The 14,511-nt window shown below is 32.0% G+C and overlaps 1 protein-coding gene and 1 pseudogene across 1 annotated transcript; both read left to right on the top strand.

The window, feature by feature from the left end:
- Positions 1 to 1,007: 1,007 nt before the first annotated feature.
- LOC133690175 (mitochondrial import inner membrane translocase subunit TIM22-3) lies at positions 1,008 to 4,529 on the top strand. Its single transcript, XM_062110396.1, has 5 exons — positions 1,008 to 1,286; positions 1,458 to 1,522; positions 1,789 to 1,861; positions 1,942 to 1,995; positions 4,119 to 4,529. Exons 1-5 carry the CDS (start codon positions 1,091 to 1,093, stop codon positions 4,373 to 4,375), a joined length of 645 nt encoding a protein of 214 aa, XP_061966380.1. The 5' UTR covers positions 1,008 to 1,090; the 3' UTR covers positions 4,376 to 4,529.
- Positions 4,530 to 6,723: 2,194 nt separating this feature from the next.
- On the top strand, positions 6,724 to 12,717 carry LOC133668898 (small ribosomal subunit protein eS8-like; annotated as a pseudogene).
- The last annotated feature ends 1,794 nt before the right edge of the window (positions 12,718 to 14,511 follow it).

Raw genomic sequence — 14,511 nt, 5'->3', positions numbered from 1 at the left:
ACAATCTTGGGATAACCAAAGCAAGAGAAGCAAAGACAATAATAAGTTAAAATTAATGTTTACCTATGGTGTTTATTTATATACACCAAATACAATATTTGACTTGCAGGATTTTCGATGTGTTTTTTTTTTGTAATTAAAAAAATTCCAAGTGTAAAATAAAAAATAGATGCTGGAATTAAATAAATTAAAAATTATATATGTTAATAAAAAAATAAAAGTTATTAATTATAACTAAAAATAAAATAGTAAAAATTGAGATATATAAATTAAGATATTTAATCTCATAAGACGATATATTTATCCTGTTTGATAAATTTATTTATTAAAATTTTTTTTATTCAATCAAATGATAAAAATAGATACATATATTAAACCGATAAAATAAAAAAAAACATATTAGGTAAAGCTTCACATATTAGAAATATTATTTAAAAATAACTGTATTTTTTTATTTTAAAAAATAAATTATTTATATAAAATAAAATACAAATGAATCGGGAAAATCTCATAAAAAATTAAATATACATAAAATATTTTTTTTAAAAAAATCTCTATAAATAAAAGGTTAAATAAAAAAAATCTTATCAAGAATTTTTTTTTTCAATATCCCTCCAAGATTTTTTTTCTCTCTCTCTAATCTCTCCTCTCTTTTCATTTTAAATTATGCCAGATGATTTTATAATTAAAAAAAATTGCTAATTATATTTATAACTTACAAGTCGGAGAAATTATCTACAACTCATAGAGATACTTTTCTAAACATCTAAACCATGTTATTTTACTTTTAAAAAAACATTAAATTAAAAGTAAAAAAAAAACTCCAACATTTGGTATGATATTAACCGCTAAATATCTTTTTTTCTTATTTTTTAGACTCTCTATTAAAGTTCTGGTAGACTATACTGGACCCCTGGTATGTATTTATTATTTCTTCAATGAAACGATGTCGTTTTGTGGAAAGAACATAAAATAGGGGCGGACAAAATGATATAAAAAAATCTTTACTGGTTTCATCACTTTCTGTTTTCGTTTTTGTTTTTTTTGCCCTTTTTGGATAGATATTAGAGAAAGAGAGAGTGAAACAGAAATGGCGACGGCGAATTCTCCAAACACCAGCAACAACTCTGATTCCGATGTCGAAGACCCTAACCCTAATCCTTCAAGTAATAATAACAATGCATCAATTATTCCTTCTGCTGAGTCCAGTACCCCTTCCGTCTGCCTCATCCGCTTCGCTGGTGACTCCGCTGCAGGCGCCTTTATGGGCTCCATCTTCGGCTACGGTCCTCTTTCTTTATATATTTATATATATATGTATATATGATAGACTCTTACCGTTTGTCATTGCTTGTATCTCTCTTGATTTTGTTGGAATCTATATTTATAATTCAGATTTAATTTAATTTTAAAGTGAAGTGAAGTGATGTTTTGTTTTTTAAATGGATGCATTTCAGGTTCGGGATTGATTAAGAAGAAAGGCTTCAAAGGATCCTTTGGGGAAGCAGGATCTTGTGCCAAGGTGTGATATATGAATAATGATAATCATAATAATTATCTTTTGCTTATTTGCAACATACAGCTTTTGTGCGCATGTGTGCGTGCGCGCTGGTTAAAAGCCATGCTTGTTATTTCCTATCAAGTTATTTGCGCGCTTCAATGCGCTATTCATTATTCTACTTCGATGTTTCAATTACAATTTTTGGTCTTTGCTGTATTTCTTCCTGTCTTTAGTTGCTAAATTTTTAATTTTTATTTCGTTTCCCACTTATCAGTTTCTTGTATTAGACATTTGCAGTTTTATCTGGAGTACACAGTTTGGTTGTCTGCTTTCTGAAGAGGCTTCGAGGGAAGGATGATGGTATGACATGCCCCATATTTGAACTGGTTCTTTCACATTTCTTGCTTGTTTATATTTTAATCATGCTTCTCTCTTTGCAGTCATCAATGCTGGAGTAGCTGGATGCTGTACTGGTCTTGCTCTGAGTTTTCCAGGTATTCAGCTTCTTACTTGACGCATTAAATTTTTAATTTGCTAAGACTTGGATTCTGTCTCAACTGAAAAAATATATTAGCTATTTGTATTCATAGTGTCTCTGAGCTTTCAATTTTATGATATTGTGCACATTCATCAATGACAATCTGTTCTATCATATTTTCCCATGATGTGCATAAACATCTCCTTGTATACACAATATTATTGCCATTTGTGCAAGCAAAACACTGTCATCTTTAGATTGTTTTAGCAATAACTTGTTAATTGCTGGTAAAATATTTTTTCCATGGGGTGTGGGCTGGGTGGGAGGGCGTGTGGGTTGTCTTTTCATAGCAAGTGAATCTTACCTACAATGCTAGTGATTGCATTCCTCAGAACTTGATTCACTGTTTTGACACTTCTCTTAAATCTTTTTCAGCTATCATTTTGTTTCTGAGCATATCATTTCATATGCCATTTGGAGACTTCACGTCTTTTTTATTCTGCTGATGACTATCTTTATCAGCTATGATTTTTCTTTTCTAAGCGTATATTTCATTTTCTATTTGATGGCAAAGTCTGGATTTTTCACATCTTTTATTTTTCTGGTGACTTCCAAATCATCTTGGCTCTCACCTATTTTGAAAAAGGTACCCCCCCTCCATCATTTTGTAGGAACTTTGTTTTTCTACATTGAAATTCATCCTCAAGAAATATTTTCAACAATCCAAATATATGAAACTTCCTGAACTTCCAAAATTTCACAGATGATATTATCATTTCCATATTCGGTACTGTTGTAACTACAAACACACAGTCTGCAAAAAGAACAAGTTCCTCATGTAACTTATGGTTGTTTTCAAATTCTTAAAAATGGAAACTGCTGAATAGAGATCTGGGATAGACTGCTAGTTAAAGTTGGCTACCATAAATTGTTAATGCTTCTTAATAGTGACATTTTTTTCACTTCCCTATTTCTTTTTAGCTTTCTCTTCTTTTCCCTTGTTTCTTTAAACTTCTATCTTTTATTTCTATTCTTCTCTGTTGATCAACTCCTTCACATCAATCTCTTTGTTTTTTATTGTCAATCACTGTCAGTTTTTTTTTCATGGAACAGCAGAAGGCTTGGTTGTTGGATTTGCTACATAACAGAAAAAGTAAAACAAAGAGAAATACCATCACATGATTGCATATTTATCCTCTATCAAATACAAATAATACTAGCTTACAACAAGTATCATCAGCCAGGTTACTGCTTGAGTTAGCTTTTAGCTTCAAACAAATTTCCTTGTCCCAATTCTTTAGTGTTTTATTTGGATCCATCAACCCCTACAGTTTCCAATGCTCATTTCTTGTTTGCCAAATCGCCTGTAAAAGTGGCAATGTTTTTCCTTCGCAAAGACTGTTTCTGATTTGACCTTTTGAATTCAATTTTCTATTGCTGTTTCTCTCATATACTGTCAATTTATATTTCCTTTGCATCCTATTCTGTTCCAATTTGTAATCCAATTCTTTCGATAATAAAATGTATTCACAATATAAAGCAGGCTATTTTTGTTGTAAGTTTGCAATGAATTCACACATGATGCCACTAGTAGTCTCTTCTTCCAACTCTAATTCATACTTGCATGGGAGGTAGTCCTTCAAAGTAGATACGTTTATTCTAGAAAAGAACAAAAAAAGATATTTCTATTCTTACAGAGGTCATAATCTGATTTTTATGGGCTGTTTGGTTTGCTATTATGTTTTTCTATGAGGAATTTTAAGAACAAAAGATAATAAAAATAATAAACTAGAAGAAAAGATGGCACTTGTCAGAGATGAGGTAAACATGTCAATAAACGTTCAAAGAGTGGATGCTGACTCAAACTGAAGATGATAAAAGAGGTTGAATGTTAAAATTAGTCTTGCCTTTTGGTTGATGTATAATTTTAAACCAAAAGGAGTTGAAGAGAAACCTTACTCTAAAATCAATTCGATCATGGAGAGTGCATTCTCATATGCATACGTGCTCTTCCTAGCTGGACCAAAAAAAAAAGGGCTATGATGTACATGATGGATGGCCAGATTCTGGTACTGTTTTTTTTCCTCATGCAGATGTCAATAGGTTTGAGTTTTGCAAGTTTCTCTTATGGATTTACAGGTGCACCTCAGGCACTTCTGCAGAGTTGCCTTACTTTTGGAGCATTCTCATTCGTCATCGAAGGGCTGAACAAGAAGCAAGCAGCACTGGCTCACTCTATTTCTTCAAGGAATAAATGTGACTATCACAGCAAACCTTGTCCGCTAGCACTCCCTCTCTCAGTCCCTCTTCCAGATGAACTAAAAGGGGCCTTCTCCTTTTTCTGCAAGTCCTTAAGGAAACCCAAGAGTGCCAATTTTCCCGCCGCTGCCCCCTGATTAAACCAGGAGCAAGCAAATTCATAATGTTTAGATTGCTGGTATGGTGACATTGTATCATGTAAATCTGTAGTCTTAGATTCTGAAGCTTGCTGCAGGCTTAGACAATGAAATGATTTCTTGTTTGGCAATGCATATTTATTTTTGGCTGACAGGGTTGCTTCTTCTTTTTTCTTTTGTCAATTTGCTTTTATTGATCAAGCTTGACTGTACTTGTTTGCGTTACCCGTTTGCTAGTTTCCAAGCTGAAATGCGCGAGCAAACAGTGGCCTCCATGCGTGAATGGAAATACTGATGCCAAGCGTGAATTAATGTGGTACCTAGCGACCCTTCAAAACCATTTCTGAAACCGGGGAAAAGGGTTGAAATGAAGGCTCTTTTGGATGTGTTATGGGGAACATAGGGTTTTCAATTTAAGTTTCCCCATTGACACACTGCATTTCTGTTTCTTCTTCCTTTTCTTCTAAGAATCCTTCTGTTGATAATTTTCCATTGATAATTTTATTTTAGGGCATGGTGATCAAATTTTAACCTTGATACTAGGTGGAAAACAGAATTCCTAGAAAAATAAAGGGTAAAAGTGCAAGAGTTTGAAAACATAATGCATAGTGTTTCCCAAAATAGAGGGTTATGGAGTTAATTAACTCTTTTATCTTTCTTCAAGCTCTAGATTAAATCAATGGAAATGGATTTCTTCTCCTCCAAAGACAAAAAAAGTTATTGGATCAATTATTCACTTGCCTATATTTCCAGCAGCTGTTATTCTAGTATGTGTGAAAATCAAATTATTATAGCTACAAATGCTTAGATTCATTGGAAAAACTAAATGGTTTTTTTTTATTAGTTTAGAGTTATTATTGATAATAAAAACGTTTTTAGCAAAATTTACAAAGCATAAAAGATAGAATCATGTTTAAGAGAAACAAATATTTGAAAAAAAAAATAATAATTTAGTAATTTTAGTGTACACCTCAATATTTAGTGTACACCTAAATGAAATTGTTATTGATGATTTCATCACTAATGTTATGATTCTAACAACCTTAATATTTGTAAATCTAAAATTGTATTTGTTAATTAAAATTATTTTTTTCAAAAATTATTAACATGTTATTGTGAAGGGAAAACAAACTTACATTGAAAGATCGTTCTTCTATTGAGCCTGATACTTCCAGGTAAATGGATCCCGTTACGAAGGGACCCCCCAACGTGGTGGCATCATACTTATTGAGCCCGGGTCAAGCGTGGATGCCTGTGTCAGAAGTATCTTTTATTGGACACCTAATGACTTATAGTCGTCAAAAGCGTTGCTAGAAGAACTAGAAATAATCCTATTTTTACGATGTACTATTGACTTTTTATTAGGTATCTATACAAATTAAAGGATCAAGATGCCATGAACTATTCCTATTTTTTTTAAAAAAATTTGATAGCACTTCCTTTATATGGGAGACTATCCAATACATAACAATTTAAATTTAATTGCTACAAATTAGTTGATTTTATTCAATTTGCTTTTTTGTCATTGATTGGATAGTTCACTCAACTTGTACTCAACCTAGTTTTTACATTATATTTTTTTTTATTGATACATATATGTGTTATAGAGCAAACCTAATTATCAAGTCTTTAGTTTTTAACTAGGATTTACTTTATAAATAGAAAAGCTTCTTTTCTATAATTAGGTTATATATACAATTATTATCACAATAATATTATATTGTATATCATATAAAAATCAATCTAAATTTATAACTTTGACTTGTTATTGAAATCGAGCTTATAATTATGAATATATGATAATCAATTATTATTAACTAGGAATATTTTAAATTTATTAATGTTTAATAGAATATTATTAACTAATAATAATTAAATCAATCCTATACATTTAATTCAATTTGAACAACAAAATTGAAAAAATACATCCAATTAAAATTCAACAAATTATTTTTAAGATTTATCATTGATTATCTAAAAGTTGAAGATATTATAAAACCTCCTTTTATATTTAAAATACCCTTATTATTAAAAAAGGAACAATTACAAAAATATTAAGGATATTTAGAATATAATAATGGATTTTGTAGACAGACATCGGGTATAATTAACATAATCGACTTGTTGATTTTTTAACAAACAAATGTTAAGCCTGTTAGTAATTCTTAAAAAATAATTATTTGATTGATCACCAAACGTGGTCGTTTGACTGCTCGAAACCACTGACTAGCTAGGGTTTTAATTGATGACGCCCACGCCCATAACAGGCCCATCTCCCTACTTTAGTTTATTTCGCCCGTTGCTGCTGTGAGTGTGCAGATTTGGGATTGCTCTAGAGGGAATAGAAAATGGGTGCGTAAGCGTTTATTATTTATTTATTTTTTTCAGTTCAAATTTTATACTTGGTTAAAAATAGTTTTGTATGGATTGACTGGTTCGTAGGGATTTCTCATGATTCTATGCACAAGAGACGTGCTACTGGTGGCAAAAAGAAAGCTTGGAGGAAAAAGAGAAAGTGAGCAACTTTTTTATTTTCTGTTTTAATGTGCTTTGCTGGTTACTGTTTTAATTTCTGTGTTTAGAGCAGCAGCATGTTTGATGTATGCATTTCCACTTGTTATTAAACACATAGAGGTCCAGCAATGAATACGATAGGCACTAAATAAATTAATCTTGGAAGACTGATATTTATGATATCAAATTGCTGAAAAATGCTAGTTTGCAGTATAGGGCTCCTGCGAATTTCTTACATCGTGATGCTTTGACCTTTTCAGTTACTTTGATCAACTCTAGTTTAGGAGAGTCATTGCTATTACCTTGATTGATTAAATGTTAGTGGGGATTTTTTAAGGGAGGAGAGGGGCAGGGAAGAAAATAGTCTTTCGTTCTTTGGATTTCTAACTAGGTGAATGGAAGTTAAATTTTTTTCTTTATTTGCTTAGAGGATGGGAATGAGATGTTTTGTTATTAGGTTATATTTATGTCCTTGGATAGAGTTGCATAAATAAATAACAAGGATATAACCATAAATTTAGTCCAACATCTTTTAAGTATTCCTCCCCCTCCATTACTTCCAATTCCTCAATTTGGAGGAGACATTTTAATAAAAAGGAAAGGAATGGAGTTTGGAAAAACTCCCTTCCCTCCTATTAAAATGTTTTCCCAAATAAATTAACTTATTAGTTCCCCTCAATTGATCTCCTTCCTAAACAAACTGTATTGAGAAAAAAAAAATGAAGAAGAAGTTTGAAGTCAGTGTTGTCAAAGGTGGAAAGTGCTAAAAGGCACCGAGCCTGTAAAATGCCCGAGGCACTAGGCGCTCGCCTGAATGAACCATGGCAACATGCTATAAATAAATAAAAATGTATATAATTATATTATAATATATCAATCTAAAATATGTATCTTCTCAATTAAGATTAGATCATTGGAAAATAAAAAAAATATAAAATACCATAATAGTCATATAAAGTTATATTTTTCATCCCAAAAACAAAATGAGATAATTTAAAGTAGTATCAATGTTGTCAAAGGCGAAAAGTGCTAAAAGACGCCAAACCTGTAAAATGCCTGAGGCGCTTGGCGCTTGCCTAGGCAATGCTTCATTGAATATCATCACCCAAGGCCTCGCTTGTAGCGCTTAAGCGAGTGCCTTTTGACAACATTGTTCGAAGTAAGTCCCCGTCTGTCTTTTTATTATCATTGGTGGAAGTTACATGGTTCGCATAGTGTCTTTTATGGTATTGTCATATGGTTTTTAGTAGGAGATGAGCGCTTAAATTCCTCGATCAAAGATTTTGGAAAAAGAACTTCCAAATTTTTAGAGAATAAAGAAATCAATGAATGATTTGGTAATCTTGGTGCCTTTTTACACAAAGTTATGTCTTTTTATATGTTTTGATGAATGAAAAGGACCCCCTTAGGCAAGCCAAAGCATAGCCCCAACAAGACCATTTAAAGACCTTGACAAAGTGAAGCTGGGGAGGTCTTGTGGTCTAAAGTAGGTCCGCTAACAATAAGTCTGAACAACGCGGCTGTTTGAAGCCATGTTTTATTGTTCAGATTTCCCACTCTTAAGACTGACAATGCCAACCACCTTTTATAAACGCCCTTCAAAGAGAATAATAGTATCATCTTGTGTCCATTTTCTCCCTAACAATAGTATCGTCTTGCATTTTTGTCCCTCAAATGATCTTGTCACTTTTAAATTCTAGCTCTATTTCGTTAACTACAATCTCAATTTTCAAAATGCTTAGTTTTCTTGAAAATCTAGCCAGGCAAGTGTTTCTTCTAGCATTTCTAGCGAAACCCAGATTGGTACCTCAACTTAAGAAAAATTCTTAATATAGTCCTTTCATCTAGTTTCTAGATACTTTTTGACTCTTGACCTGACATGTGCTAGACACATGTCCACCATATTAAGAAATAATCTAGAGTAGATGGACCAACTAAATAAAAAATGAGTAGAGAGGCCGTGATAAAAAAGGTCAAGTGCGCTGATCAAATATATGATTAATACTTATAAATTTGATGGTTAAAGTAGTGAACACCATTGATTTGAACACCAATGGTTTTTTTTTGGTGATATGCCTGAGCCCTGAATCATTGCTCAAAATTTGTGTTACAATCTGCTTATTTGGATACCAACAAATTTGATTTTTTATTCCTATGATTGGTGGCAACTTGACTGAGCTCTTAGAACTATCTTTATATAGAAATCAATCATTTGACATGATTCTCGAGTTTATTGCAAATTGTCAAAAATTGCAATTCTCTTTTCGATTATTTGAGGGTTCTTTCTACTTTGCCTAAGAGTCTAACTTATATTGGAAGCCTTTTTGATTGATTTGCCAATCATGATAGTCTTGAGGGGTAGCATTCCTTTAGGTTTCGACAATTGTAAGAATTTGTAAACTTTAGATTTATCATTCAATAGCTTTGGTGTTTTGTTTTTTTAAAAAATTTAGAGCCTGTTCGGCTTCTTGTTTTTCTAGATTTTACTGCTTTGATTTAAATCAGAGCAATTAAAAGTACCAAAAAAGTATTTGGTATAGATTTTAAAAATTAGTTGTATAACTTTTGAGATTGAGGTGATTTTTATAAAAGCAAGTTAAATGCATTTTAGCTTTCACTTCAACAAGCATGGGAAGTGATGTTTTTTGAGATGGAAGGATGCTTATTTTATTTAAAAGACAAAAATAACCTTAAATATTTTAGAATAACAAACATGCACGCGTGCGCGTGTACTGTAGTTTACCCTAGCACACTAGATTTCTAAATTAAATTATTTGGTAGCTCTATTTACTTAAAAAAAAATCATGTAATGTTTTGATTCTTGTTTCTTTTTTGTGCCTTTTTTTTTACTTGTGTTTATGAAATTTGTGTGGTGTCCAAAGAAAGAATTCATTTCATAAACAATTTTATTTTAATTTCTTAAAGAAAATGTGTAATTTAAGTTATTTCCTTGATAGTAATTTTAATCCAAACAGCAACATAGTAGATTGCTAAACAACTAATTGATTTTTCTCATAGAACAAGATAGCAGTTCATTACCAAATAGTTTAATCTTACAACACAACATAACAAAGCACTCACAGCACATCACAACAACCATAGTATGGGCCAAAGAGGCTCTTAGACGTGGTAGCTTCAGAATCTTGGCATTATCCTTGTTAACTTAGTACCATACCATCATCCTTTGCCCAACTAAAATTTCTTCTTACCTGGATCTCTTGAGAATAAGTTGTCTAGGAGGGTTCCTCTTGAACCCCCTTAACTTGACAACCTTAGATTTATAGACAAATCAACTTGAGGGACAAATTCCGAGTGAATTGGGAAGCTAGGTCAGTTAGAGGGCCTCAATTTGTTTAATAATTAATAATTTCCTTTGAGATCAATTAATTTAGATTTTATATAGTGCTCTTCTTGATTAGTTCCTTTAAAAAATTGAGCTTTAAGCTGGATAAGTTACAATATGTTTATAGTACAATTCTTGTGTCCATGGTTTGTGTACCCTACTAATGTGTCAATGGCCTTTTCCCTACACCATATGTGAAAGCGGTCATACGATTAGTCTCTTATTTCTAAATCTGGAAGGACTGTATCTGTAAAGATTAGTCTTTTATTTCTAAATGTGGAAGGATTGTATCTGTAAAAAGTACAGATGCTTGGGAGGCTATTTCAGTTAGGGATGCTTGGGAGGCTATTTCAGTTAGAGGGCCTCAAATTGTTTAATAATTAATAATTTCCTTTGAGATCAATTAGTTTAGATTCTATATGGTGCTCTTCTTGATGGGTTCCTTTACAATTCTTGTGTCCACGGTTTATATACCCTTCTATTTTGCCAATGGTTGTTTCCCTACATGTGTGAAAACGGTCATACTAGCATGCAATCAGTCTTTTAATTCTAATTATGGAAGGATTGTATCTGTAAAAAGTACAAATAGCATCATATGTTGGTCGTTCTATACTGGGCAAACTATGTTTTTCCCTTATAGATTTGTCAATGTTTCACCTCTACCCTCATAGTTTAAAATTTCTGAATGCTACACCTATAGTCCGAAGAAAGTTCTAATTTTCCCCTTTAATGCTAAATAACTAACTTTTTTTCATTTTTTTCTTTTTCCACACTCATTTTCCCTCTCAAATCCCCAATATGTTATAATATCTCACAAAAACACAAAAAACTAAAAATTCTCAAACCAAATTCAAAAGGTAAGATATTTAATGGTTAAGGGCAACATTGGAACTTTCCAAAACTAGAAAGGTAACATTCGAAAATTTTAAACTATGAGTAGAAGTGAAACATTAATGAATATGTAGGGGTAAGAAGCCAACAATGTTTACCTTTTTATATTTTATCACGTGTACTTAACCAGAGATCTTGATTCATGTCTTCTTCTGTTTGAAGGTATGAGCTCGGAAGGCAACCTGCAAGCACTAAATTGTCAAGCAACAAGACAGTCAGGAGGATTAGGGTTCGAGGAGGAAATGTAAAGTGGCGTGCTCTGAGGCTTGATACTGGAAACTACTCATGAGGCAGTGAGGCTGTGACCCGAAAGACCAGAATTCTTGATGTGGTGTACAAGACCAGAATTCTTGATGTGGTGTACAATGAATCTAACAATGAACTGGTTCGTACTCAGACTTTGGTGAAGAGTGCCATTATTCAGGTTGATGCTGCGCCTTTCAAGCAGTGGTATCTCCAGCACTAAGGTATTGACATTGGCCGGAAGAAGAAAACCACAACTGCAAAGAAGGAAGGAGAGGTATGAGCTTGAAATAGTTTTTCCTTCCAGGCACATCATTTCCTTTTTTTAGGTTGCTTTTGAATCTTGATTTTATATTGGTATATTAAGATTTATATATTTTCCATAGTGATACTAGTAGATTTTATGTTCCTCAATCTTCTTTCAGCCAGAAAATGCCAATTTAATTCGTTGTTGTTATTGGTTGTTGATGCTTGTGGAATGCTTGTCATTGTGTAGCATCAGTAAACTTGATGGGTTTTTACTTATTTTGTCAATTCTGAAACACTATAGAAGGAATTGTGAGCACTTGTCATTTTCATAGACAAATATATAAAAAAATGTTCATTCTTAGACTTGAGTCTTAATGGTCAGCCTTTTTTGGAGATTTGGATGACTGAGGAAAAAATGAACGCCTCTGAAAAATTATATGCGATATATATGCCTTTTGAGTTCTGACTGTACAAGTGCCATTCATCTTAGTGGTATTATGCTTTGGTAATGGCTTGTATATGAACCATAAATTCTTTCTTTGTTTGTAGGAAGGTGAAGCTGTTACTGAGGAGGTCAAGAAGAGCAACCATGTACTGAGAAAGTTGGAAAAGAGAACAGATTCGCAAGCTTGACCCACATATTGAAGAGCAATTTGGCAGTGGCCGTTTATTAGCTAGTATTTCATCACGTCCTGGTTAGTGTGGCCGTGCTGATGGGTATGTAACCCTTCTCCTGCATCTATTTCTTGTAGTTGTTAAATACGGCTAGAGGAAGATAATAGAAGTTGACCTTTTCAGTTCCTTGGAAGTGTTCTATCCTCTAAAAATCTCTCACATGATTTTTTTTTTTGGTGGCAGGTATATCTTGGAGGGCGAAGAGTTGGAGTTCTACTTGAAGAAGATACAGAGGAAGAAGGGCAAGGGAGCTGGTGCATAAAATTTTGTTTCCCAAACTTGTAATTTTCGAGTAGGCTTCTTCAACCTTCACCTTATATTTTCCCTTCTTTTGGATGTTGAACTGATGGTGAGATGAGAAATTGAACTTTGAAAACCTATAAAATTGTTGAGTTGTCCATTAGAATCATAGTTTGGTCCCTGTCCAGTAATACTCGTGTTTTAGTTTTGATTCAATGAATTACTAATCGTTCTTGTCCAGTAATGATCATGTTGTGTTTTGGTTTTGACTCAATGAATTACTAAAATTATTTACGGTTTAGGCGTTGGCCCCGTTAATAATTTGAGTTGTCTTCCTAGCCGTTGCTATGTTGCCTGTCTTGGAAAATTTATTATTGTTCATGTCACTATGAATTTACTAAACGCCAAATTGTTTGAAAATAAATAAAATAATAAAGAGAGTAAGGTTCGATTAGTATGGAAAAATTGGCATGATCTATCAACAAAAAAACCAAGATATGTGTGTGTGTTAGATCCAGGATAAGAAAATTGAGCAATTTCTATTTTCTTCTAACAATATTGATAGATAAGATACTATCAAGGAAAAAAAATATTATGAATCAATTAATTTACCTTTTACAAACACCACCCAAGAAAAAAGTGTAATGTAATTTTTTGAAATATTAAAAATATCAGAAGTGTAATCCATAAAAATTATGATTATTAAACTCTTTCTTCTGTTTGATTCAATGGGGATGCCGCTGAGTTCTTACGCTTTCATGTCTACAACTCAGTTCATCCTATCACTATAGGTATGAACTCAAGTTAAAATAGAAGACGTAAAAGAAAATACATATTAAACCGATCACAAGAATACTAGTAATAGTATCTATTATCCGAAAAGAAATCCTTCCATTAGTATCTGTTATTTATCCCACTTTCCTCGATATTTAAGCAAGTTGTGAACAATTATAGATAATTATGTGATGATATTCTTTCGATGAGATAAGAGAATTTATGCTCTTATTTACTATTCTAATACTCTATTTTCTTTTCTTTTCTTTTTTAAATTATATATTAATTAAATAGATAATTAGAAGATAAAACAATAAGTACAAAAATGAGTAATAACTCCATTAGAGACTGGTACGATTCAATTCAATGTTTTATTTGTTTGAGTTTGATTGTGTCATAGCTCTATAATTAATTCATATTAGGTTTATTATTGGATAAACTGCACTGCTGATATTAACTCTAAAACAGAAACAGTAGGTACAACTAGTTTGTGAACAACAAGCCATTACACTGTAAAAATTGGATAGGTTCGATCTATAGTTCTTGGGCCTTCCTAACCTAAAAAGATCTACTAAATTCATGAAGTTGTTCTAAAGGATCAAAACAACTAGTTATTAAGGGAATTCGTTATCGACTCTCTGTAAAATATTAATTTGGACAAGGGCTTCCAAATACATCATAAGTTAAACATGTGTTGATGAATAACCAACCTGCAATAAGTAGGGGAGGTATAATAATGCTATAAATGATCCATTATTGAATACTGATAATAATATCAGCAAAAGAAAGTCACTTGTCTAGCACGAGTCATAACTTATTTGAAAGATCTATTGTGCTGGATAATTTACTAAGAGATTATTTGGAGTTTGATGTACATATCCTAAAAAGATTAAAAGGATACCAAATCTGACTTAACAAAATAATTACTTTTTTAAAATTTTATTTAGGGATTATTAATTTTAAATAATTTATATAAAAATTTACGCTTTGATCATATCATATAGATGTTTTGGTAAGTTTTACCCTTGTTTTTGTCTTTTTGAAACTAATTTACAAGTCTGTGTTGTGCTGTGAGTCTTATTAAAATTTTTCTAAACATAAAAGAAATGTCTATAAATGACAAGTAAAAAAAATATGGTTAGGCTTGCAAAAAACTTGAAGATGATATATTTTTTAAAATAATATTGAGACAGCTACATATTAGATA

Source organism: Populus nigra, chromosome 1 (assembly GCF_951802175.1).
Source record: "Populus nigra chromosome 1, ddPopNigr1.1, whole genome shotgun sequence".
NCBI classification, from domain to species: domain Eukaryota; kingdom Viridiplantae; phylum Streptophyta; class Magnoliopsida; order Malpighiales; family Salicaceae; genus Populus; species Populus nigra.
This window is presented reverse-complemented; position numbering and strand designations above follow the sequence as displayed.